Source organism: Oncorhynchus kisutch, unplaced genomic scaffold (assembly GCF_002021735.2).
Source record: "Oncorhynchus kisutch isolate 150728-3 unplaced genomic scaffold, Okis_V2 scaffold3826, whole genome shotgun sequence".
Lineage (NCBI taxonomy): Eukaryota > Metazoa > Chordata > Actinopteri > Salmoniformes > Salmonidae > Oncorhynchus > Oncorhynchus kisutch.
This window is the reverse complement of record NW_022265771.1, coordinates 5,171-32,989: the sequence shown is the minus strand read 5'-3', so window position 1 is coordinate 32,989 and position 27,819 is coordinate 5,171. Positions and strand designations below refer to the sequence as shown.

Sequence of the window (27,819 nt, the reverse complement as noted above, 5' to 3'; positions counted from 1 at the left end):
GCAGGTAAAAAATACCACCTTATGGAACAACGGGGACTGTGAAGAGACACACAAAGGTACAGACACATGCATACGCACACATTGTGATATTGTTGTATTGTGATATTGAACATTTTGTGTTGTGGAGATGTGGTGGATTAAACAGATTAAACAGTGAACTATGTTTGTTCTGAATGAGCTAAAGATAAAACAGTACATCATATAACATCCCTACACCACCACATCTCTCATGTAATGGGGTAGGGCCTTCTCAAGGACCCAGGTATGCACGGACGGTGTTAGTGGGAGAACAGGAAGTTCCGGGAAGGCGCGCACCATTCTTCAGCATAAAGAAAGCGCTAGAACGATGCGGTCTGAAGATAATCTTCGTGTCCGTTTCTGTGTATTACTACAGGTATGTAATAGCACGTTTAAACCGTCTAAAGAATATATTTACTTGAGATTTCTGAATTCGTTTGGCAAGTTATTGGTTTTGTATAAAATTCACGAGCTGGTAAAATGGCGGCACCACTCGGTTTGCGTCAACGGACTTTTTAAATTTTTATTTTTTTACTGCAACAATAATAACAATATTACACATCAATACAGGGACATTCCTGTGAATACAGTGACAAAAATCCATGCAGAGATTATCAATTTTCTACATGTGTACTAATATTCAGACACATTAAGTTGTTTCTATCTTTATCTATAAATGTTACTATGGTGTGAAAGGGTAATACTATTGGTTTTGATTTAAATAATACAGTGAAGACAAGGTTATTCAGGAATATAGTACTGCCTGAAACAAAAGGCAACCGTGTACTAAATGGTTTTTGAGTCATTTATGCGAATTCGTGAAATCTACAATAGATTAAGTGCATTACATTTGTGTAGCCTGATTTTAAAGTGTATACTTTGTCAAATATGAATTAATGAATGTTTTGTCAATGCTTACCTATGAGATCAGTGCTTGATTTGGACAGAAGCTCACCGGAGCTGAGTATCGGCACCTCAAAATTCTACTGTTTGAGCTCATGTTCTTCTTATAGAAAATTAGCTCAACAGTATTGTGGAGCTCCTGCACCTAAATATATACAATATTTTTAGAGAATAAAGAGCCAGAACTGTCAAGACAATAACTTTTGTGTCCGTTTCTCTTTATTACTACAGGCTGACTCAGATTAAGTCTGAGGCCGGTAACATCAACAGTGAGGACAAACCCAGCCTGCCTCTCTCCTTCCACACTGAGTCCAAACCTACAGTCACTGGGTCCTAATTGTGACAGAGGAGCCCAGTTTGCACTGCAGGATCCAGAGATGGCATCAGTGAAGCTGGAAGACTGCAGTCAAACACTGGAGCTGAATGTCAACATTAAAGATGAAGAAGAGGAGGAGAAGATTGGGACATCTGTTAGTCATGGTAAGAGCTGGTTCTAAGTTTGTTGTTCGTTCCAACTTCCCACTGTGTATGAAAAATATGTTTTTACCATTTATTTAACTATGCAAGTCGGTTACGAACAAATTCTTATTTTCAATGATGGCCTAGGAACAGTGCGTTAACTGCCTGTTCAGGGGCAGAACGACAGATTTGTACCTTGTCAGCAACCTTTAGGTTACTAGTCCAACGCTCTAACCACTAGGCTACCCTGCCGCCTCAATGTTCCTCACAAAGGAAACACAGGTTTATAGAAATGTTTGTAAATGTTTTAAAAATTCAAAACAGAAATACCTTTATTTACATCAGTATTCAGGCCCTTTGCGATGAGACTCCACCTTAAACTCAGGTGCATCCTGTTTCCATTGATCATCCTTGAGATGTTTCTACAACTTGATTGAGATTCCACCTGTGGTGAATTACATTGATTGGACATGATTTAGAAAGGAACACACCTATCTATATAAGGTCCCACATTTGACAGTGCATGTCAGAGTAAAACCAAGCCGTGAGGTCGAAGGAATTGTCCGTAGAACTCCATGAAAGGATTATGTCGAGGCACAGATCTGGGGAAGGGTACTAAAACATTTCCAAATAAAAAGTGTAATATGCAGATAATGCAGAGACCTCTAAGAACTACAGCCAATACAAATAGAGGATTTACAGTTCCAATGCTTCTAGAATCACCGGTTTGTAAAAACTCACAACACTGATCCCAAATATTATGAAACTCTGGCTTCTTTTCACTATATAAGTATATTTCATCAAGAGCCAGGCTTGATGTTAATTAAGTGAGGGAACTGACGTACTTCCTGTGGAGAGCAATTAAACATCTAGCTTGTAATAGACCGAGGTCAACCATTTTATTTTCTCTCCTATGTAAATCGGTACTCTCTGGGTAAAGATTTCGGAGGGACAGTTTAGGGATTAGTGGTATTGGGGTAGAGGTCATCTCAGAGATATAGCGCAGTACTGAGCTCCAAAACGTTGTATCTCAACACATTCCTCCAGGCAATAATACAAGGTGCCTAAATGTGTGTTACATTTAACACACAGGTCTGGGGTATTAGGGTCAAATTTGTGGAGCTTAACAAGGTGATATATGTTCTCATTATCCAATTGTATTGCAACAATCTCAGGCGGGTGTTTATATCTGAGCTCTAGAGCATATCATACCCCAATACACTGTACATATCCAGAAGTGGACCTAGAAGTTTGTCCTTAATTATCTTCTAAATATCTATTGGGAGCCCGTCTGGACCTGCCTCTTTACCTCCCTTCATATTGAAAATAGCATCAGATATTTCAACACCATCCAATTCCTTTTCCAGATCCAATGTAGTATCTTCTAAAATAGAGGGAACATAAAGACCTGATTAGTTTTCAGGAGATTCAGAGTTGTAAAGTGCGTTGTAGTAGGAAGCAAATGTTTGGTTTATTTCTACACGATCTATTGATACTTGTCCTTGTTAATTATGAATTGCAGGAATGGCTCGGTCTGAATTTAACTTCTAAATGCGCCAGGCCAGCAATTTACCAGGTTTTTCACCTTGATCATAGGACTGTTTCAGCCTAGTTAAGCTGTTTACAGCCTTTGAGGTGGAAGGTTATTCATACTGAGCTTTAAGAGCAAATAATTCCTTGATTACTTCTACTGAGTTATCTCAAAAAGTTTCCCTCTCCAATTCTCTGATTTTGCTGTCCAGCGCTCATTTTCTGATTTAAATTTCATTGAGTTGATTTGAAACTGGTAGAATGTAGTTTCCCCCCCATACATGCTTAGAAGGCTTTCAATCTGGTACTCACTGACGTTTGGTTAGTGTTCAGTATATGCTTAGGAGGCTTTCGATCTGGTACTCACTGACGTTTGGTTAGTGTTCAGTATATGCTTAGGAGGCTTTCAATCTGGTACTCACTGACGTTTGGTTAGTGTTCAGTATATGCTTAGGAAGCTTTCAATCTGGTACTCACTGACGTTTGGTTAGTGTTCAGTATATGCTTAGGAGGCTTTCAATTTGGTACTCACTGACATTTGGTTAGTGTTCAGTATATGCTTAGGAGGCTTTCGATCTGGTACTCACTGACGTTTGGTTAGTGTTCAGTATATGCTTAGGAGGCTTTCAATCTGGTACTCACTGACGTTTGGTTAGTGTTCAGTATATGCTTAGGAGGCTTTCGATCTGGTACTCACTGACGTTTGGTTAGTGTTCAGTATATGCTTAGGAGGCTTTCGATCTGGTACTCACTGACGTTTGGTTAGTGTTCAGTATATGCTTAGGAGGCTTTCGATCTGGTACTCACTGACGTTTGGTTAGTGTTCAGTATATGCTTAGGAGGCTTTCAATCTGGTACTCACTGACGTTTGGTTAGTGTTCAGTATATGCTTAGGAGGCTTTCAATCTGGTACTCACTGACGTTTGGTTAGTGTTCAGTATATGCTTAGGAGGCTTTCGATCTGGTACCCACTGACGTTTGGTTAGTGTTCAGTATATGCTTAGGAGGCTTTCAATCTGGTACTCACTGACGTTTGGTTAGTGTTCAGTATATGCTTAGGAGGCTTTCAATCTGGTACTCACTGACGTTTGGTTAGTGTTCAGTACATGCTTAGGAGGCTTTCGATCTGGTACTCACTGACGTTTGGTTAGTGTTCAGTATATGCTTAGGAGGCTTTCGATCTGGTACTCACTGACGTTTGGTTAGTGTTCAGTATATGCTTAGGAGGCTTTCGATCTGGTACTCACTGACGTTTGGTTAGTGTTCAGTATATGCTTAGGAGGCTTTCGATCTGGTACTCACTGACGTTTGGTTAGTGTTTAATACATGACAAGATCCTGAGGGCCGTTGTCCTGCCATTCGTCTGCCGCCATCACCTCATGTTTCAGCATGACAACGCACAGCCCCACGTCGCAAGGATCTGTACACAATTGATAATGCTGAAAATGTCCCAATTCTTTGATGGCCTGCATACTCACCAGACATGTCACCCTTTGAGCATGTTTGGGATGGTCTTGATCAATGTGAACGACAGCTTGTTCCAGTTCCCGCCAATATCCAGGAATTTTGCACAGCCATTAAAGAGGAGTGGGACAACATTCCACAGGCCACAATCAACAGCTTGAATAACTCTATGTAAAGGAGACGTGTCCCAGAGGATGCAGCAGCAGCTACCCACTTCTCCAGCGCTTCATTAGTAAATTGGGAGGTGCTGGAACCAGAAGTGAGCCTGAGAGGGGGGGTGACCTGGGGGTCTGAGGTTCCAGAACACATTAAATAAAATACCTTTATAATAAAGCATTGCATGCATTATCATGGCTTTAGTGTACTGGCATAGAGCAGTGGTGTGGAGCTGCTTGCAGAAGTTGCACACATGGAGTACATTTATTGTAGCCTGGAGTCCTGGAAAAATTTGGCCTTTTGTAAACAGATTTATTGCGGTTCTACATCATTTTATATGACGGGGGACTTTTGAAGATAAAAAAAAAAAAAACTCTCAATGACCAAAATGACAGACTACTTTGACACTGACAAACATAATCTGAGATCAATAAAAACAACCTTGTCCATCAATAGCCTAGGCCAGGTGTGAGGAGAAACACATTGTACAATATGAGGAGGAAGTTATAGTCCTAAACAAGCTTTCCAGTTTCACTGACTCACCCAATGATGTGCAGCTCACTCACCGGACAAAAGCTTATCTCTCTTGCTTTACCTTGTAAAAACAATGCTGTTCTCTCAATAGACCTATTTGGAAGTTGATAACTTGGTAACAGACAGATTAGTATTTTCTATTCAGCAGGATCTATTTGCTTTATAACCTGTGTTTTCTAGTGATGGTATTAGAAATATTATAGGAAATAAATGATGACGTGCAATGCTGGAGAGATGAGTTGTCGGCTCATGTCTATAACAACACAGAGGGAGAGAGATCATCCAAAGTGAATCTCATTTTAGTTCTGTGAGAGATACAGGCGTGCTTCTCTCTCACCACAGCAATGGCCACGCCTTGGTCTAAATAGGCTACAATGTTGCATAAACCTGGGACGGCCCAACATGAATCAATTCTTAGAATATCAGGCACGTTTTCACATTACGTTTTTTTTAGGAGGCATGACAATTGCAGAGGAATCCAAATGTAATTACGCTGATGGCTTTTATTAGGATTTTTACATTGCAAATAGTGGACATTTGTTTTTCATGCCACAAAAGCTTGGTTACCTGATCCTGACAAAGAACGAAAGACTACAAAACTGAGAGGTCCTGGAAGATCCGGCTCAAATTAAGTACCGCCCTTCTCATATAATGGGGTAGGGACATAATAATCCCTGAAAGCACGGATGGTTGCGCCATGTTTTTTTTATAACTAAACCAGTCTGTTCCAATGGGAAGAGATGAGTCATTGTGGGCAGAGCCAAGCACACTCTAGTGAGATCCTATTGGCACGTCCGAGCAAACATCGGCATATTTATGTTAGGGAACGCCTCCTCTGTGAATATTTATTATGAATCCCCATTAGTCCCATAGTCTGTTCTGGGTCATAGTGGGCAGAGCCAAGCACAAGGTAACGAGATCCTATTAGCGCGTTCTAGCTCACATCTGCATATTTCTGTTAGGGAACACCACCTCTGTGAAGCGCTCGTGTGCAATAACTCAAGTCACCTTTGCGTTACTTCTAAACAAAGCGATTTATAAAAAAATATATATATAAAAAATACACTTCTGCAAAGGGCAAGGTCTACAAAACGTAGTCCACTCTGTTCATAACATATTTTAGTTTGGTAGTGAGGTGAAGCATGCACTTAGCGTTTCCAATGTATCCATCGGGTGAAATGTCTGTCTCGTTGTTCTATATGTGGCTGCACTGTGGAAGTGGTGGAACAGGAAGTTCCAGGCAGGCACGCACCATTCTTCAGAATAAATGAAGCGCGAGAACTGTAATGTTAAGACGATAACCCTTGTTATCTGTTTATATGTATTACTACAGGTTTGTAATGGCACGTTTCGAAAGAACATGTCATACCATGCTAGGTAGCATCCGTTAACGTATTATCACGTTTGGTAAAGGGTTGATGTGTTATTTTTGTGTCAAACCGAGTGAACGTGATACACATATATAATCACATAGCTAGACACTTCGGGTTTGTCTGGATGGATGTAGATAATTTCCTCAAGGTCATTTAATAAAGAATCAATTTATTTGAGATTTCTGAGTTCGTTTGACATGTTTTTGGTTTTGTGTAAAATTCACGAGCTGGTAAAATGGCGGCGCCCACTCGGTCTGCGTGAACGAACTAAAGAAAGCGGGTGCAGAGAGACATTTTCACGGTTGCACTACAGTTTTGAAGCTTAATGTAATGATCATCAGTTTTCTACATGTGTACTAATATTCAGACACATTAAGTTGTTTCTATCTTTTATCTATACATGTTACTATGGTGTGAACAGAAATACTATTCGTCTTTGATTTGAAATGATGGTGAAGACCATGTTATTCAGGAAAATAGTACATAGTGTTGCGATAAACATACTGTAACCTTGTACTAAATGCTTTGTTTTCATTTATGTATTTATGTGAATTTAATCTACTATAGATTAAGTGCATTTACGCTGTGTAGGCTATTTTTGAAGTGTGTACTTTGTCTAATTTGAATGACTTAAGGTTTTGTCAATTCTTAGCTAGCTGATCTATTGAAATGAGATCCCTGCTTGACTTGGACAGGAGCTCACCTGAGCTGAGTACCAGTACCTCACATTTCTACTGCTTCTGCTCGTTTCTTTTATAGAATATTAGCTCAAAAGTATTGTGGCGCTCCTGCACCTAAATATAAACAGTACTGTCACCCAAATTGAGTTTCGGTATCTATTTCAGGCCAAGTCAAGCACTAAATTCGATAATTGAACAAGAAGAAATATAAGATATTTTGAGGGAATAAAGAAAGTGCAGGAACTGTCAAGATTAACTTTTGGTGCCTGTTTGTTATTGTTACTACAAGCAGACTATAATGAAGTATGAGGACAAGCTTAGCCTGCCACTCTCCTTCCACAGTGAGTCCAAACCTACAGTCACTGGGTCCTGAATGTGACAGTGGAGCCCAGTTTGCACTGCAGGATCCAGAGATGGCATCAGTGAAGCTGGAAGACTGCAGTCAAACACTGGAGCTGAATGTCAACATTAAAGATGAAGAAGAAGAGGAGAAGATTGGGACATCTGTTTCTCATGGTAAGAGCAGGTTCTAAGTTTGTTGTTCATCCAACTTCCCACTGTGTATGAAAAACTGCGGTAGAACTGTTTCAATGAGAAGGTAGATGTTATTTCATGCTACTCAGACTTGCATGGTTTGACACCAGTATTGCCAACAAGTAGACAAACTGACAGTGTTTTTTTAAATGTCTATGAAATGTGTCTGTGTAGTTACTTTGGGGCGGCAGCGTAGCCTAGTGGTTAGAGCATTGGACTAGTAACCGCAAGGTTGCGAGTTCAAACCCCCGAGCTGACAAGGTACAAATCTGTCGTTCTGCCCCTGAACAGGCAGTTAACCCATTGTTCCCAGGCCGCCATTGAAAATAAGAATATGTTCTTAACTGACTTGCCTGGTTAAATAAAGGTAAAATAAAAATAAAATATTTCTCAGATACCGGAGCTTGTGAATTCAAATGGACTTTATTACAAAAGTAACAAAGCCGAGCAATTCCATGGAAGAACTGATTCTCCATTCTCAGTACTCAGCTTTTATACAGTTTTACCCATATATAAAGTGTCACTCCACTTTATGTAAAATAGTAATTCCTTCTAGCTTTGGCCACCCTAATATTGCTGCCTTTCTTATTGCCTCAGACATTTGGGCATAGATTATATTGGTGGCGTGACACACACTCCTACTGCAGGTCTAAAGGTGCCTATAACTGATTAGCTAATGTTCCTGTCCAAAGGTCTTCACAAGTTCAGGCTGATGTTGTCTATGTATGATTAACCCATGTGCATGTCCAGTAGCCTTCACAAGATCAGAAATGGCCCAGACCAGTCATGTCTGTGTTGATCTACCTTGCCTCATCCACACGGATTCTGCTTATGTTCTGTTCTTTACATTTCTAATGGTTAACTCGACGTTGATCCAGCTCTGTACATTCACATGGGCTCAGCCTTCATTCTGCTTACACATGTCTAATATTTAACCTTCTATCGATTCTTCTTTCTACTTCAAAGAGAACACTATAGGTACTGAAAAACACCAGATGACTGGAAATTCTCTAACATTACTAACCCTTGTGATAGTGAGTGGAGGATGACACGCCCCTTTTTTGTTAATGTTGCAAATGACTATTGTAGCTGGAAACAGTTTTTTAAATGATTTGTTTAATGGAATATCTACATAGGCGTACAGAGGCCCATTATCAGCAACCATCACTCCTGTGTTCCAATGGAATGTTGTGTTAGCTAATCCAAGTTTATCATTTAAAAAAATAGTTTTCTAATGATCAATTAGCCTTTTTAAAATGACAAACTTTGTATTAGCTAACCCAACGTGCCATTGGAACACAGGAGTGATGGTTGCTGATAATGGGCCTCTGTACGCCTATGTGGATATTCCATTTAAAAAATCAGCCATTTCCAGCTATGATAGTCATTTACAACATTTAACAATGTCTACACTGTATTTCTGATCAATTTTATTCAACAAAAATGTTTGCTTTTCTTTCGAAACAAGGACATTTCTAAGTGACCCCAAACATTTAAATGTAGTGTATGTCACCCAGTACAGCCAGAAGAGGACCGGCCACCCCTTTGAGCCTGGTTCCTCTCTGTTTCTTCCAAGGTTCCTGCTTTCTAGGGAGTTTTTCATAGCCACTGTGCTTCTACATCTGCATTGCTTGCTCTTTTGTGATTTTTAGTCTGGATTTCTGTAAAGCATTTTGTGACAACTGCTAATGTAAAAAGGTACATTTGATTGACATGTACAGTACCAGTCAAACGTTTGGACACCTACTCATTGAAGGGTTTTTCTTTCTGCATTGTAGAATAATAGTGAAGACATCAAAACTGAAATAACATGTATGGAATCGTGTAGTTTAAAAAAGTGTTAAACAAATTAAAATATATTTGAGATTCTTCAAAGTAGCCACCCTTTGCCTTGACAGCTTTGCAAACTCTTGGCATTCTCTCAACCAGCTTCATGAGGAAGTCACCTGGAATGCATTTAAATTAACAGGTGTGCCTTCGTAAAAGTTATTTTGTGTAATATTTTTCCTTAATGCATTTGAGCCAATCAGTTGTGTTGTGACAAGGTATGGGGTGGTATACAGAAGAGCCCTATTTGGTAAAAGACCAAGTCCATATTATGGAAAGAACAGCTCAAATAAGCAAAGAGAAATTACATTCTATCATTACTTTAAGACCTGAAGCTCAGTCAATCCGGAACATTTCAAGAACTTTGACAGTTTCTTCAAGTGCAGTCGCAAAAACCATCAAGCGCTATGATGAAACTGGCTTTCATGAGGACCGCCACAGGAATGGAAGACCCAGAGTTACCTCTGCTACAGGGGATAAGTTCATTAGAGTTACCAGCCTCAGAAATTGCAGCCCAAATAAATGCTTCAGAGTTCAAGTAACAGACAAATCAACAACAACTGTTCAGAGGAGACTGTGTGAATCAGGTCTTCATGGTCGGATTGATGCAAAGAAACCACTACTAAAGCACACCAATAAGAAGAGACTTGCTTGGGCCAAGAAACACGAGCAATGGACATTAGACCTGTGGAAATCTGTCCTTTGGTCTGATGAGTCCAAATTTCAGATTTTTGCTTCTAACCGCCCGTGTCTTTGTGAGACACAGAGTAGGTGACCAGATGATCTCCGCATGTTGTGGCGGTGCTTTGCTGGTGACACTGTCAGATTTTTTTAGATATCAAGGCACATGTAACCAGCATTGCTACCACAGCATTCTGCAGCGATATGCCATTCCATCTGGTTTAGGCTTAGTGGGACTCATTTGTTTTTCAACAAGACAATGACACAACACACCTCCAGGCTGTGTAAGGGCTATTTGACCAAGAAGGAGAGTGATGGAGTGCTGCATCAGATGACCTGGCCTCCACAATCACCAGACCGTAACCCAATTGAGTTGTTTTAGGATGAGTTGGATTGCAGAGTGAAGGTAAAGCAGCCAACAATTGCTCAGCATGTGTGTGAACTTCAAGATTGTTGGAAAAGCATTCTTTGTGAATCTGGTTGAGAGAGTGCCAAGAGTGTGCCAAGCTGGCAAGGCAAGGGGTGGCTACTTTGAAGAATCTAAAATACAAGCTATTTTGATTTAACACTTTTTTTTGGTTACTACATGATTCCATATGTGTAATACCATGGTTGTGATGTTTTCACTTATTATTCAATGTAGAAAATAGTAAAAAATTAAGAAAAACCCTTGAATGAGTAGGTGTGTCCAAACGTTTGACTGGTACTGTATATTACACCAACTGACTGGTTCTTCTTATGTTCACACAGGAGATCATGTTGAGACATTCTCTACATCCAGAGAGCAACAGCAGGAAGATCACAGAGCTAACAGGTCTCACCACTGCCCACATTGTGAGGAGATTTTCCCAATTCTATCAACGCTAAAAATACACCTAAAAATACATACAGGAGAGAATCTGTATTTCTGCACTGACTGTGGGAAGAATTTCACCACATCAAGGGCTATGATAGTTCACCAGAGAGTACACACAGGAGAGAAGCCTTTCTCCTGCTCTGACTGTAGGAAGAGTTTCTCTCAATCGAGCCACCTAAAACAACATGAACGTATACATACAGGAGAGAAGCCTTACTCCTGCTCGGTCTGTGGAAATAGTTTCTCTGGACAGGGACATCTAAAACAACATGAACGTATACACACAGGAGAGAAGCCTTACTCCTACTCTGACTGTTGGAAGAGTTTCTCTCACTCGAGCCACCTAAAACAACATGAACGTATACACACAGGAGAGAAGCCTTACTCCTGCTCTGACTGTGGAAAATGCTTCACACAATCGTCTCAGCTAAAAGTTCACCAGAGAACACACACAGGAGAGAAGCCTTACTCCTGCTCTGACTGTGGAAATAGTTTCTCTCACCTGGGCCACTTTAAAGCACATGAACGTATACATACAGGAGAGAAGCCATACTCCTGCTCTGACTGTGGAAAATGCTTCACAACATCAACTGAGCTAAAAGTTCACCAGAGAACACACACAGGAGAGAAGCCTTGCTCCTGCTCTGACTGTGGAAAATGCTTCACCACATCAACTGAGCTAAAAGTTCATCAGAGAACACACACAGGAGAGAAGCCTTACTTCTGCTCTGACTGTAGTGCGAGTTTCTCTCAATCGAGCCACCTAAAACGACATGAACGTATACACACAGGAGAGAAGCCTTACTACTGCTCTGACTGTGGAAAATGTTTTAAATCATCAGCTGAGCTAAACGGTCATCAGAGAACACACACACGAGAGAAGCCTTTCTTCTGCTCTTACTGTGGCAAGAACTTCTCCCGATTGGCCAATGTAAAAACACACCAACGGCTACACACTTGAGAGAAGCCTTATCAGTTCTCTCACACCAGCTAAGATTTGTCACTCCACTTAATTCTCATCTCATAAAATAATTGGCAACGTTGAATTGGATCAAATGAAGAAAGTGTAGAACACTATAGTAATCCTGTAGTTTCTCACTGTGAGAGAACAATGCAGGGGAAAGGGAGCATCATAGAATGTTAGCCTCTCTTTACTGATCAGTGTACATCTGGTCAGTTTTGCTGTGTTTTTTTTAGCCCGCGTCTATAGAGACACATACCAGCTCTACTGGTAGCACGGCTACTACCAGCAGTACCGCACCTGTCGACTGCACAAGTTGTTCTGCTTCCACGAGCACATCCAATGCTAGCATTAGTTATTCTACGTTTGTTGTTAGCCCAGCTAGCATGGACACTGACAGTTGTGATTCTGATGCAGCCGAAGAGCTAGTGCCCCTTTACCCAGGCAAGCACTGAACAACAGACGGATGTTGGACCATCGAAGAGGTGCAAATATGGTGAGAACTGCATTGATTTGTGGTTCACTTATATTGGGAATAGTGCCTTTCCTCAGCCACAGTGTGTTATATCTCACAACTCAATGAAAAATCTTGGTGAGTTACCAAGTGGCTAGGACAGTCAAGCTCCATACTATTGTGGAGGACTTCATTCTTCCTGCTTCCGTGGATATGGCTGGGGGAAAATGTTTTAAAAAATGATTCCGTTTCATGATGCATCAGTGACATGGCAGATGTTTTGAAACAATTACTGCTTCGCATACAAGCCAGTGAATTCAGTGGGATGTGTCAACAGACGTGGCGGGCCTGGCACAGCTCCTGGTATATGTCCATTACGTTTTTGGGGGGTCAATTAAGGAAGACATCCTCTTCTGCAAACCACTGGAAACCAGGACAACGGGATATCTTTTTAAAGTACTGGACGGCTTTGTGACATCAAATGGACTTAGGTGGTCAAGATGTGTTGGTATCTGTACTGATGGCGCAAATGCCATTACAGGGAGACATAGTGGAGTGGTACTTACTCCCGATGCTTCTTGGGTTCACTGCAGCAGCCACCGAGAGGCTCTTGCTGCCAAGGGAATGCCTGACAGCTTGAAAGACGTTTTGGGGACTACAGTGAAAATTGTTAACTTTGTTAACATGGACAACACACAGGTCTTTTCATCATTGTATGATTTATTTTGTGTGCAAATGAACTCAAGCTTATGGTCAATGTCAAATGTGATCTAGCAAAGCACCTGAGTGAGTTTTGGTGTGCAAATACACGGGTACTTTCCTGAAACGGATGACACAAACTAGATTCGTTATCCCTTTCATGCCCTGCCTCCAGTCCACTTACCGATATCTGAACAAGAGAGCCTCTTCAAAATTGTAACAAGTGATTCTGTGAAAATGTAATTTAATCAGAAGCTACTGCCAGATTTCTGGATTGGGCTGTGCTCAGAGGAGCCTGCCTTGGCAAATCGCGCTGTTAAGACACTGATGCCCTTTGGAACCGCGTACCTATGTGAGAGTGGATTCTCGGCCCTCGCTAGCATAACTAAATACGGGCACAGACTGTGTGTGGAAAAGGATTTAAGACAACCCTGCAATGTTGAGTTGTATTGGAGAGAGTATGTGCATCTTTTCAAGCAAACCCTTCTCATTAACCTGCGGTGAGTCTTTCACAATTTTCAATGAGCAACGAAGGTTTAATATGTAAAATGGCTAAATAAGAATTTACATATCAGACTAAATTGAACACGCACTGCAGCCGAGGTCTACTGCTAGTCGTGACCCCGAAACGCAACACGAGGTTGAAGACAAAGTAAATCTCTGAACAATCAAGTCTATGGTGGAGTAGCTATTCTTAGTACTGTATCAAGGAAGTTGAATTTGAGCTATTCTTTTCAAGTCACCGGTTGTCTACACGGTCCTCTTACCCACGCCGGGAGCATCGACACGCCTGATTAGCCTCCTCAGAAGCCCACTCTCACAGAACGAGTACAAGGAAACTGACAACTAAGAGAAAGGACATTGTGACATAGTTTGGAAAATCAGAGACTTACACCTGAAGACGAATGAACAAGGCGTTGGCCAAACCTTTCCCACTAAGCGGAACTCGACCCACAAAGAGACACCCAACAGAGACCTTCAACACATAAATACATGCATTACACTTTTTTTAATCATAACAGGGGCAGTTCAGGGCAAGCTGTTAGGGCTGAAACTAAGCATAGTTTACAAATGTATCCAAGTGTTGAATTTCTCTCTTTCTCTCTGTGTGTGAAGCTCCATCTTGCATTGGTCCACTAGGGACCTGTTTCCATTTTATGAAGTTTTAACCAATAACCTAGACTGTTTGTGTATATTTATCTTATGTTATCATATAACTGGTTAGTAAATAAATAACAATCTAAATTTGTGTGGTACGGCATAATTTGTGAGACCCGGGTTTGTGCAGATTTACTAATTATGCGACATTCAGAATGAGACGGAGGAAATTAATTAATTGATGACTGCTATGAAATCTATGTAATCTTTGAGTTAATTTGCGAAACGGTTACTCATTAAACAAGCTTTTCCTGTGGTGCTTCAGGTTAGAGTTAATTGTTACAGAATTAATTTAATCACGTAATAATAAACAGCTAATTATTCGATAAATAGCATGTCATCACATTAACAATAACGTCGGGACATATTGCTGCCCCTGTGCGAGAAATCTAAATCTAAACTAGGCCTCACTGTTGAATTCAGTACATAGGAATTGTGTAGCAAGTTACTCACACCAATCATGATTATTGTTGAGTGGCGTGTGTGTAGTTTTTCTTTTTCACCCAGATACTAGTATAGCGAGATTGACTCGTGTTGTATATCTGACACACATCAGTGTGTAGGGGATTTACTGAATGCTATGAGCTGGGGCATATGTACCAGCCGATGCAGGCATTCTGAGAAAAATACTAGTTGGGCCCAATGTAGTGTTATTTCTGTCTATCGCGTTCAGAAGCGAGTAGACTTGGTCATAATGAATTTCTCGAGCATGGACACAGGGCCGTTTAAAATTTGAGTAGATATTGGCTTGACCAAGTTAGTAATTATCTCTGTCTCGTGTTTTCATTGGTGTGAGTCAACCAACCGTGTGTTTGTGTTTTCCTCACGTTCCGGTTAATCGCAAAAAATATTGCTGAAAGGTTGAACGTGAGACGTCACTTAGTAAACCCGTTCTCTTGTTGGAGCGGAGTCTGACTTTCCAGCACAAGTGAAGCTAAGCATTGCACCAAATGCTAAGCTAACAAGGGGGAGCAGCCGTTTTTGTTTCCCCCTTTGTTCAAAGTGAAATCCCGTGCCGTGCGGGAATCCCATGTGATTTCAGCTTTTGCTATCAGTGACCTCTGGTGCTGAAGAATCGCCAGTAATTGTTTTAAATATCTCCGGTTACACGGCATGATATGATTTTCAACTTTCTACATAAACGTTATTTTTCCAAAAATGAAAATAGTGCCCCCTAGCTTCAAGAGGTTAACCTCTTGAAGCTAGGGGGCACTATTTTCATTTTTGGAAAAATAACGTTCCCAAAGTAAACAAGCTATTTTGTCAGGACAAGATGCTAGAATATGCATATAATTGACAGCTTAGGATAGAAAACACTCTAAAGTTTCCAAAACTGTAAAAAATATTGTCTGTGAGTAGAACAGAACTGATATTGCAGGCGAAAGCCTGAGAAAAATCCAATCAGGAAGGGACTCTTATTTAGAAAGCTCTGCGTTCCTATGCGTCCCTATTGAGCAGTGAATGAGATATCAACCAGATTCCATTTTCTATGGCTTCCCTTATGTGTCTAGTGTCACAATACATAGTTTCAGGCTTTTATTTTGAAAAATTATCCTGAACGACAACATTGCGTCAGTGGTCAGCTGGAGGCTCTCAGTGTTTTGTGCGTAAAAGACAAATGCGGCCATTGTTTCTCTCTTTCCTACTAAGAAGCCACCTGTCCCGGTTGATATGTTATCAATAGATATTTGAAAAACACCTTGAGGATTGATGGGGATGGGCTGAGAGTGGCTGAGGGTTGGGATTAAAGACTTTGTTTGGTAATGTATTGTTGTTTATATATAAAAATACCATCTATGTAAAAATGTATTGGTAAAATGTATGTATAGGTAGCAAAAAAGGGTGTACAAAAAAGAGGACAAATAGGGGTTTAAAAATAAAGAATGATGGAAATGACTCGAATATGGCTTATTGAGAGGTCAATAAGAAAAACATTGCAATGAAACATTGTTTCTGTTCAAATCAATTCTAGCCATAGCTCTAGTTTTCCTCATCTTCAGGTTCACCCTCTCCAACTGAACAGGACATCAGTAGGTTTAGTCCGCGCACACAGATATGCAGCCTTGCCTCCTGAAGTGCCATCGTACAAAAAACAATGGAAAGAAAGTACATTTTCTTAGAAATATACCTTTGCACTGTTTGTCTCCATTTATGGTCTTGGTATAACCTAGGCCTACACTATAGTCTATCGATCATGTTGGAAGAGAGAAGAAACCTCTGGGAGGAGGGCCGGAGGGATCCACCCCAACGACACTAACCACAGTCCTATTTCCCACAGTTCTCTGCTCATGCTGCTCTGGACTCAGGCAGGGCCATGACAATACCAGTAAAAAGAACAGACCTAGGTCCTCTGAGAAATAAACAATCAGTCTATCTCAGAGGTGGTGAGTGGTGACACCGCCTAGTTGGAAGGTATAAACATGTCATTGTGTGACTTGTATGTTGTATTTGCAGCTGACGTATCTAGTAGGTTGAATAAATCTGGTTTGTGCTTTTACTAGTTGTCAATCTGAGTTTCTACTCTGTTCGTTCAGAACTTAACAATCCTTTTATTGAGACCGCACTTGATATTGCTCACCCAGCAGAGAATCAGGGAGGAGGGGCATCACGATATAATAAGCAACTAATTCTCAAACCCTGAGCAATGTGACATTTGATTGATTGCAAATTACATGACACTCCCTGAACTAAATTGAAAAAATACTAAACCCTCCCCTTGACTGAAATCTAAAAAGCATGACACTCCCTTATTTTCCTCCGGGTTAACAATTGTGTAAATTTGGAACTACATGGAACTTGATTGATCCGCTAATGAAAAATAAATATTCTACATTCTACTGCTCAGCCTATGGGTTATCTATACAGAACATGTGTTTGTTTAATTGATAGCATGCTAAATCATTTAAATGTCTATGTATCTACTCAATACATGTCACTACACCTCTGCATTCCAATTAGCTAGCCCCCAGTATGCTCTACAATGCATACAAATAATGTTTTGCAGTATTAAGGACATTTTTCATATTTAAATAAATGTGAAATACAACTAATGTAAAAGATTGTGTGTGTGTGTGTGTGTGTTTTCTATGGTGCCAAAGTCCAGGGACAATATTACTACCACAATTCAAGTATGATCCACTTACTATTGGGGAATGGAACCAGAGAGGAAGCTGCATTACCCTTTCCCTTTGCCTCATTATTCAGAGAGGAAGAGCTGGGAACTCACCTGTGATGGCCCACATCTACCACAACATTTCCTATTGTGTTAGTAAGCACCACAGAATTTTAGGAAGCCATTGTTCAAAATCTGTTCATACACTCCGTAACAATGGGAGGGGGTGTGGCCTGCACAGAGGAAGACCAGGAGGTCGATTTCAGATGTCTATTTAGGACTGGGATCCTTTCCAGAGTTGACAGGTTGACAGTGAGTACAAACTCAGCCTGCCTCTCTCCTTCCACACTGAGACCAAACCTGCAGTCACTGGGTCCTGATTGTGACACTGGAGCTGAATGTCAAAATTAAAGATGATGAAGAGGAGGAGAACATTGGGAAATATTTTATTCATGGTAAAACCAGGTTCTAGATATAAATGCTATTCATAAATTAAACCTCCATAAATTATGACCCAGTCTATTGTTATGTTGAATTCTGACATTACACATCCATGAAGAACTTCCAACTGCACTAATGTAGTTATGAAAGTTCAATCAGTAAGGCTGGTCTGAATGGATCGTCACTTCATTCATCTAGTAAACTCTATGGTGCAGACATGGTTTAAAATAGTCTCAGACTTGTCCTAGTGTAGATGTAAAGTCAGGATGATTTAATCGAGATTTAAGCAGTGGGGAACCATGAGGGCCTTCAGAGAAGGCTAAGGCTTGATAAAAATGTATATATTTTAAAAATAAAATTTCATTTTAATTTGTATTTCATTGTTACAATTCGTTTAATTTGTATTTTGTCTTAACAATAATTGTAATCATTTTCTGATTTCATCTCTTCAGTTGTTGTTGGAAAGAGAATAGTTAACACTGAAGAGAAAGAATATCCAATCAGGATTTTCTTTGGTGGTCTCTGGGTAGAAATATCTAGCTAGCTCAGCCAGCCATTGGCTAGAGTCATGGGTAACAGCATATATAGAGTGTGTCTGAAAGTGGGCCTGTTGACAGAAGTGGGAGGATCAACAGAAGTGAGTGTATGGAAAGTGAATCAGCTAATTGAGAAGATTTGTTGCCACTCAAGTCCGTTTTGTGTGGCTGATATGATTGTTGAACAACCAGTTGATTGTTTGACAACTGTAGCATTTTATCTAAGCAAAACCCTAACCCCTTTCCTAACCTTAACCTCATCCTAACCTCCACGTTAATTATCCTAACCATTTTCCTAACCTTAACCTCATTATCCTAACCTGCTATGTTAGTTATCCCAACCTGCTAGGTTAGTTCTCTTAACCTGCTATGTAAACATTACGCTGACCAGCATGCACCTGGGTATGGCTGGTCTGACCAATAATGGAGTGCTGATGTTAAACTTCCACCTTTCCAGACACAAGTCTCTCACCGTTGCCACTTGTTATAGACCCCCTTCAGCCCCCAGCTGTGCCCTGGACACCATATGTGAATTGATTGCCCCTCATCTATCTTCAGAGTTCATACTGTTAGGTGACCTAAACTGGGACATGCTTAACACCCCCGCCATCCTACAATCTAAGATAGATGCCCTCAATCTCACACAAATGATCAAGGAACCTACCAGGTGCAACCCTAAATCCAAAACCATGGGCGCCCTCTTAGGTATCATCCTGACCAATTTGCCCTCTAAATACACCTCTGCTGTCTTCAACCTGGGTCTCAGCAATCATTTCCTCATTGCCTGCGTGCGTAATGGGTCCGCTGTCAAACGACCACCTCTCATCACTGTCAAACGCCCCCTAAAACACTTCAGCGAGCAGGCCTTTCTAATCGACCTGGCCCGGGTATCCTGGAAGGATATTGACCTCATCCCGTCAGTAGAGGATGCCTGGTTGCACATTGAATGTGCTTTCCTCTCCATCTTAAATAAGCATGCGCCATTAAAAAAATGTAGAACTAAGAACAGATATAGCCCTTGGTTCACCCCCGACTTGATTGCCCTTGACCAGCACATAAACATCCTGTGGTGTTCTGCATTAGCATTGAATAGCCACCGTGATATGCAACTTTTCAGGGAAGTCAGGAACCAATATACAGTAGTCAGATTAGGCTACAGGTAAAACAAATGTTTAAAAAACACTGGCTGTTCTTGACAAGCATATTCAGTTAATATTCATATTTAATTCAGTGATTGAAATGATGAGCCCATCCCTCAGTAGCCTATTCCAGCAGGCTATTGGGAAACAAGCACTTCTTATTGAGGATTTGCCTCGCTTTCATGTTGAATAAATTAGTCTGGAAATTTGAAGTAAGCAAGCTGCTAAATCGTTCAGTTTACATCTTGCCTACATCTTGTCTAGGCTACTGTAGACTATCTGAAATGATATGTAGGTCTATCAGGCTACCTACTTTTATCCAAGCAAACTATGGCAAAATGTAATTAGAAACATAAACCCAGATTTTAGTCTGTTGCCTATGTCTATTGAAATGACAAGTCAGTCTCGCAAATGGGTCATTTATAACGGCTGTATTCTTACAATCTGGCACATAATAACAGCATTATTTCTATAAATTTGCCTAACATTCGTTTTTTTTATGTTCATCCAAATGTTTCTTGCTCAGAGATTTCGAAATCCTCTGCCAGCGTTCATCACTCAAACTCTCCTGTCGGATTTATCTATAGTTATGCACATGCGTAAAGGCTATTTATTTACAAAAATAAACCTGATTCAAGCCCTGAATGCTGATTGGCTGAAAGCCGTAATATATCAGACCATACACCAGGGGTATGACAAAACATTCCTTTTTACTGTTCTAATTACGTTGGTACCCCGTTTATAATAGCAATAAGACACCCTTGGGGTTTGTGGTATATGGCCAGGCACTCCGCGTTGCGCTTAGAACAGCCCTTAGCCGTGGTATGTTGCCCATATACCATACCCCCGTGTGCCTCATTGCTTAATCAAGTCGACATTCATTGATGGAAAATGATCTGGTGAGTTTAATAAAGGTGTTGTGTAAAGGTCTTATAACATGTGTTATATCTGGAGTTTCCTCGGACAATGAGGTTCATCTTCTTAAGCAGAAGATTCCTGGAGTGTTTGGATGACTAAACCGTGTGTAGATGGAAAGGAGGAAAGTCAATCGGTTTTACTGACGTTGGAAGAAGAGTACCAACCTACTAATATTTTTGGTATTTATTAGAATCCCCCATTAGCCGCTGCAAAAGCATCAGAGTTGTTCACTTCTTTCATTAACTTCTCAAACCTCGGCTTGGTCTGATTTCAAGCGTTCTCGCAAGTCTCGCGTTGTTGCGTCTCTTGGTTAGGAACTCTATGGCTGAAGTGGGGGAACAGGAAGTTCCGGCCAGGGCCTCATCTTTCTTCATAACAAAGAAAGTGGCAGAATTGTGCAGTAGAGACGATTACTTTTGTCTCCTTTTCAAATGGATTGATACAGGTATGCACGTTTAAATATAACGTTTAAACTTTGTAATATCGAAAGAACATGTCATAAAAAAACGTTAAGGTATTATCACGTTTAGTTAAGGTTTTATCTTTGTGTCAAACTGGGTGAGTGAAGAACGGGATAAAAATAATGTACAATTCACATAACGTTAGCTAGTTAGAGACTTTGGGCTTGCCTGAGTGGATGTACATAATTTCGTCAAAGTAATTTAATAAATAATCAATTTATTTGAGATGTCGGAGTTTGTTTTACATGTCGTTATTGGTTTTGTGTCAAATGAGCTGGAAAAATGGCGAGCTGGGAAAATGGTGGTGCCCACTCTGTCTGCGTCAAAGAGAGACAATTTCACGGTTGCACTACTGTTTTGAAGCTGAATGTGATGATGATCAGTTTTCTACATATGTAGTAATATTCAGACACATTCAGTTTCCACCTTGATCTATAATTGTTACTGGTGTGAACGGGAAATACAATCGGTCTTTGAATTAAATAATACATTGAAGAGAAGGTTATTCGGGAGAATCAAATGTGTCACTAGCCGAATACAACAAGCGTTGAACTTAGGGAGGATCAATGCAAATAGTTCAGGTAGCCTTTTGATGAATTGTTCAGCAGTGTTATGGCTTAGGGGTTAAAGCTGTTAAGGAGCCTTTTTGACCTAGACTTGGCGCTCCGGTACCGCATGCCGTGAAAATGGTACATAGAGCTGCCTAAATACAAACTGCAACCTTGTACTAAATGGTTTTTGTCATTTATGTGAATTTGGGAAATCTACTATAGTTTAAGTGCATTTACGTTATGTAGCCTAATTTATAGTGTGTACTCGCCAAATGTGAATTGTGTTTTGCTGTCAATGCTTAGCCACCAGAACTGTTGAAATTAGATAATTGAACAAGAAAAAATAGAGAATAAAGAATGTACCTGAACTGCCAAGACAATAACTTTTGTGTCCGTTTGTCTTTGTTACTACAGGCCGACTCAGATTAAGTCTGAGGCTGGTAACATCAACAGTGAGGACAAACCCAGCCTGCCTCTCTCCTTCCACACTGAGTCCAAACCTAAAACCTACAGACACTGGGTCCTAATTGTGACAGTGAGCCCAGTTTGCACTGCAGGATCCAGAGATGGCATCAGTGAAGTTGGAAGACTGCAGTCAAACACTGGAGCTGAATGTCAACATTAAAGATGAAGAAGAGAAGATTGGGAAATCTGTTTCTCATGGTAAGAGCAGTTTCTATCTAACTAAGTTTGTTATTCATTCCAACTTCCCACTGTGCATGAGAAGTTGCAGTAGAACTGTTTCATGATGAACTGTTTCAATGAGAAGGTAGATGTCTGTCCTGTGTAGCTCAGTTGGTAGATCATGGTCCTCTCATCGCCAGGGTTGTGGGTTTGATTCCCACGGGGAACAGTATGAAAAAAAGTATTGTAAATTTGTAATACAGTAGGAGATAAAGAACAATGTTTTCTTCATTACATCTTTCACATTATTATGTAGTTTATGGTGGTCCCCAGTCATCTGGTGTTTGTTACAAGAACACAATGAGAAGAGACCGGAGTCTTGTGAGTCACAGCATGCACCAGGTGATCTAATTACAGTATGGAATTCACAACTAAATGTTTGCCAGCTAGATATCTTAAACCTATTAAGTTCAGTCTACAATGTGCTAAATGCTCTGCATTTGCCCATTTTGTTTGCTAATTTAGTAGCTAGTTAGCTACCTAGCTAAGTGGCTAGCTTCTTCTAAAATCAAGCATTCGCCTGGTAACAGCAGAGAATGCCCTCCTGGATCAAGATCCCTGCAGGCTAATATTCAGTTGGGGGTGCAGCAAACTCAGTCACGTTTTTGAGTTACCTGTATATTTGTATAGTTTGTCCGAAACTGTACAAAATGTTTGCAACGCGCTCATTAGCATTTAGTTTTTTCTATGAGGATTCCTTAGTACTTGTTAGCATTTTGATAGCATTCTGCTAAGTGACTTTTAAACAGGTGTAGTCAACTTGTGCTCTAGGTAATAAATAAAGCACATTGCGTTCATAAATTTGCCCATTTAGATCATTTTTCATTATGAAACTTACCACTACTAGTTTCCCAATACAGAGGTCTGAGCCAGTAACGTGTGTCAAACGGTGGCTATAAAATATATTTTGATTTAACACTTTTTTGGTTACTACATGATTCCATATGTGTTGTTTCATAGTTTTGATGTCTTCACTATTATTCTACAATGTAGAAAATATAAAAAATAAAGAAACCCTTGAATGACTAGGTGTTCTAAAACTTTTTACCGGTAGTGTATATCTGCAGAAATAAGACTGATCCTGCTTGTGTTGCCTGTTTGTTTTAATAGCCTACTGATTCCGTGAGCACAAAGCCTCACGCAACATGTCAGAAAAACTATTTTTAAAATTCAGCTGTTTTTTAAAAATATCTTTGCAATGCTGTAATGAAGGCTTAACCAAACGATTCAACAGACTTGGTTATGCTTATTTATTTAGTGTTGTTTACGTTGTTCCAAATAGTCAGAACTTTTTTCTTGTACTCTAACAGCACCTACTTGGAACACCCCATATGCACTCAGTGTTTGCTCCTTACCTTCTTTTTCTTGATCTCCAGTGTTTTCCACAACTAGTCACATTTATTCCACACATCTGACTTCCCTTTACCTACTGAGCAACCAGTAAACATTCTCCCATTTTCAAGTTCGTCACATCCTCTGCATTCATTTTTCTGTTACGGTGTTCTGAGTTTGTTATAACCAATTTATTTATGTGATTACGATATAGGTTAGGCCCTATTGGTCAGGTGCATGCGATGTATACATGTGTCACAAAGAGAGGAAAAGTTGAGGGAATAGAGAATGTTTTTCCATAACATATGAGGGATTTCAGCAACAGAACTTTTCAGTCAGAAATGGCTGTAATTATGTTACAGCTTCAGTACAGTGGACAGCGTGATGAACACTGTTGATGTTCTGTGGTGGTCCCTGCAGCAGGGAAGAGAGAGAGACAACGGGTGCTAGTCTTTTTTGTTGTTGTTGTAAGTCTGAGCACAGTCGTATCAATTGCGGTCGAACTCCCTCTAGTCATTTGTGTGTCTTAGTTTAAGAGCAGTTGGATTAAATAAGTATCAGACAAGCTCAGTGCATGTGGTTGATTTGATTAAAACATGTCTATATATGGAGAAATAGATGGTAAATTTTTCGACCAATCGATTGGTGGAAAGAACAGACTACTCTTGGTGCCCTAATGGACTGTGCAAGTTGTTTTTTGATATGTATTTTTATTTCACCTTTATTTAACCAGGTAGGCCAGTTGAGAACACCTTTATTTAACCAGGTAGGCTAGTTGAGAACACCTTTATTTAACCAGGTAGGCTAGTTGAGAACACCTTTATTTAACCAGGTAGGCCAGTTGAGAACACCTTTATTTAACCAGGTAGGCCAGTTGAGAACACCTTTATTTAACCAGGTAGGCCAGTTGAGAACACCTTTATTTAACCAGGTAGGCCAGTTGAGAACACCTTTATTTAACCAGGTAGGCCAGTTGAGAACACCTTTATTTAACCAGGTAGGCCAGTTGAGAACACCTTTATTTAACCAGGTAGGCCAGTTGAGAACACCTTTATTTAACCAGGTAGGCCAGTTGAGAACACCTTTATTTAACCAGGTAGGCCAGTTGAGAACACCTTTATTTAACCAGGTAGGCCAGTTGAGAACACCTTTATTTAACCAGGTAGGCTAGTTGAGAACACCTTTATTTAACCAGGTAGGCTAGTTGAGAACACCTTTATTTAACCCGGTAGGCTAGTTGAGAACACCTTTATTTAACCCGGTAGGCCAGTTGAGAACACCTTTATTTAACCAGGTAGGCCAGTTGAGAACACCTTTATTTAACCAGGTAGGCCAGTTGAGAACACCTTTATTTAACCAGGTAGGCCAGTTGAGAACACCTTTATTTAACCAGGTAGGCCAGTTGAGAACACCTTTATTTAACCAGGTAGGCCAGTTGAGAACACCTTTATTTAACCAGGTAGGCTAGTTGAGAACACCTTTATTTAACCAGGTAGGCCAGTTGAGAACACCTTTATTTAACCAGGTAGGCTAGTTGAGAACACCTTTATTTAACCAGGTAGGCCAGTTGAGAACACCTTTATTTAACCAGGTAGGCTAGTTGAGAACACCTTTATTTAACCTGGTAGGCCAATTGAGAACACCTTTATTTAACCAGGTAGGCCAGTTGAGAACACCTTTATTTAACCAGGTAGGCTAGTTGAGAACACCTTTATTTAACCAGGTAGGCCAGTTGAGAACACCTTTATTTAACCAGGTAGGCCAGTTGAGAACACCTTTATTTAACCAGGTAGGCTAGTTGAGAACACCTTTATTTAACCAGGTAGGCCAGTTGAGAACACCTTTATTTAACCAGGTAGGCCAGTTGAGAACACCTTTATTTAACCAGGTAGGCCAGTTGAGAACACCTTTATTTAACCAGGTAGGCCAGTTGAGAACACCTTTATTTAACCAGGTAGGCCAGTTGAGAACACCTTTATTTAACCAGGTAGGCCAGTTGAGAACACCTTTATTTAACCAGGTAGGCCAGTTGAGAACACCTTTATTTAACCAGGTAGGCCAGTTGAGAACAAGTTCTCATTTACAACTGCGACCTGGCCAAGATAAAGCACAGCAGTGCGACACAAACAACAACACAGAGTTACAATGGAATAAACACGAGTACAGTCAACACAATAGAAAAAAAGAAAGTCTATATACAGTGTGTGCAAATGGCCTGAGGAGGTAAGGCAATAAATAGGCCATAGTAGCGAAGTAATTACAATTTAGCAGATTAACACTGGAGTGATAGATGAGCAGATGATGATGTGCAAGTAGAAATACTGGTGTGCAAAAGAGCAGCAAAGTAAATTAAAACAATATGGGGATAGGTAGATTGGGTGGGTTATTTACAGATGGCTATGTACAGCTGCAGCGATCGGTTAGCTGCTCAGATAGCTGATGTTTAAAGTTATTGAGGGAAAGTCTCCAGCTTCAGCGATTTTTGCAATTCTTTCCAGTCATTGAAAGTATTCCACAGAGAGGCTGGCCCATGTTGACTCAAAAGATGGATGTCCTTTGGGTGGTGGAATGTTCTTGATTCATAAAGGAACATGTTCAGCATGAAAAACCCAGCAGCATTACAGTTCTAGACACAAACCGGTGCACCAGGCACATACGATCATACCCTGTTCAAAGGCACTTAAATCTGTTTTCTTGCCCATTCACCCTCTAAATGGCAGACATTCGATCCAAATGATCTTAAGCCTTAAAAATCTGTCTCCTTCGCTTCATGTATACCGATAGCCGTCACCGGGTCAGTCTGTCATGGAAAGAGCATGTGCTCATAATATTTTGTACCACTGACTTTTTTCTTCTGATGCTGTTCACACAGGTCACCTTGAGACATCCTCTACATCCAGAGAGCAGAAGCAGGAAGATCACAGAGCTAAGAGGTTTCACCACTGCCCACATTGTGAGGAGATTTTCCCATATCTATCAAAGCTAAAATACACCTAAAAAAACACACAGGAGAGAATCTATATTCCTGTACTGACTGTGAGAAAAGATTCACAACATCACATTCTCTGACAGTTCATCAGAGAGTGCACACAGGTGAGAAGCCTTACTCCTGCTCTGCCTGTGGGGGGAGATTCTCTCGACGGAGCCACTTAAAGAGACACCAACATATACACACAGGACAGAAGCCTTACTCTTGCTCTGACTGTGGAAAATGCTTCGCAACATCATCTGACCTAACAGTTCACCAGAGAACACACACAGGAGAGAAGCCTTTTTCTTGCTCTGACTGTGGGGGGAGATTCTCTCAACTGAGCAGTTTAAAAAAACACCAACATATACACACAGGAGAGAAGCCTTACTTCTGCTCTGACTGTGGGAAGAGTTTCTCCCTATTGGATACCTTAAAAGCACATGCACGTATACATACAGGAGAGAAGCCTTACTCCTGCTCTGACTGTGGGAAGAGGTTCTCTCAACGGAGCAACTTAAAAATACACCAACGTTTACATAAAGGAGAAAAGCCTTATTCCTGTTCGGACTGTGAAAAGAGTTTCTCCCAATTGGATAAGTTAAATAGTCACCAGCGAATACATACAGGGGAGAAGCCTTACTTCTGCTCTGACTGTGGGACTTGTTTCAGCCAAATTGATACGTTAAAATGTCACCAGCGAATACATACAGGAGAGAAGCCTTACTCTTGCTCTGACTGTGGGCAGAGTTTCTCTCAACACAGCAGCTTAAAGAAACACCAACGTATACACACAGGAGAGAAGCCATACTCCTGCTCTGAATGTGGGACGAGTTTCTCTCTACAGGACAGCTTGAAATCACACCAACGTATACACACAGGAGAGAAGCCTTACTTCTGCTCTGACTGTGGAAAGAATTTCTCTCGACACAGCAGCTTAAAGAAACACCAGCGTATACACACAGGAGAGAAGCCTTACATCTGCTTTGAATGTGGGAAGAGTTTTACAACATCAAGTGCTCTGACAGTTCATCAGAGAGTGCACACAGGAGAGAAGCCATACTCCTGCTCTGACTGCGGGGGAAGTTACTCTCGACTTGGAAACTTAGAAACACACCATCGTACACATACAGGAGAGAAGCCTTACTCTTGTTCTGACTGTGGTAAATGCTTCACAACCTCAAGTGCTCTGACTGTTCATCAGAAAACACACACAGGAGAGAAGCACACCAACAGATACACACAAGCCGAGAGTTTTGCAGATTAAAATCTTACGTTTTCGGTGGATTGACAATGGACCCGTATTAAAGTATCCTTTTTTTGGTAACAGTTCTCTCAAACCAGCTGTGATTAAAGTCACTCCATCACTTAATTCTCATTAAAGAAGTGG

General features: G+C 40.6%; 1 protein-coding gene across 4 annotated transcripts; it reads left to right on the top strand.

Annotated features, from left to right (window-relative positions):
* LOC109877654 (zinc finger protein 850-like) lies at positions 1–27,819 on the top strand. 4 transcript variants are annotated; one of them, XR_004209070.1, is made up of 3 exons: positions 1–394; positions 1,153–1,401; positions 10,910–14,370. XR_004209070.1 is itself a non-coding variant. In XM_031821053.1 (3 exons), the coding sequence occupies exons 1-3, from the start codon at positions 1,299–1,301 to the stop codon at positions 27,694–27,696; spliced, it is 2,142 nt and encodes a 713-aa protein (XP_031676913.1). In that variant the 5' UTR covers positions 1,288–1,298; the 3' UTR covers positions 27,697–27,819. The 4 variants fall into 4 exon arrangements, 1 of the variants encoding a protein (XP_031676913.1); XM_031821053.1 differs by lacking the exon at positions 1–394 and adding an exon at positions 26,503–27,819 and having other exon boundaries at positions 1,288–1,401; positions 10,910–11,754; XR_004209071.1 differs by lacking the exons at positions 1–394; positions 10,910–14,370 and adding exons at positions 21,860–22,108; positions 26,334–26,497 and having other exon boundaries at positions 1,345–1,401.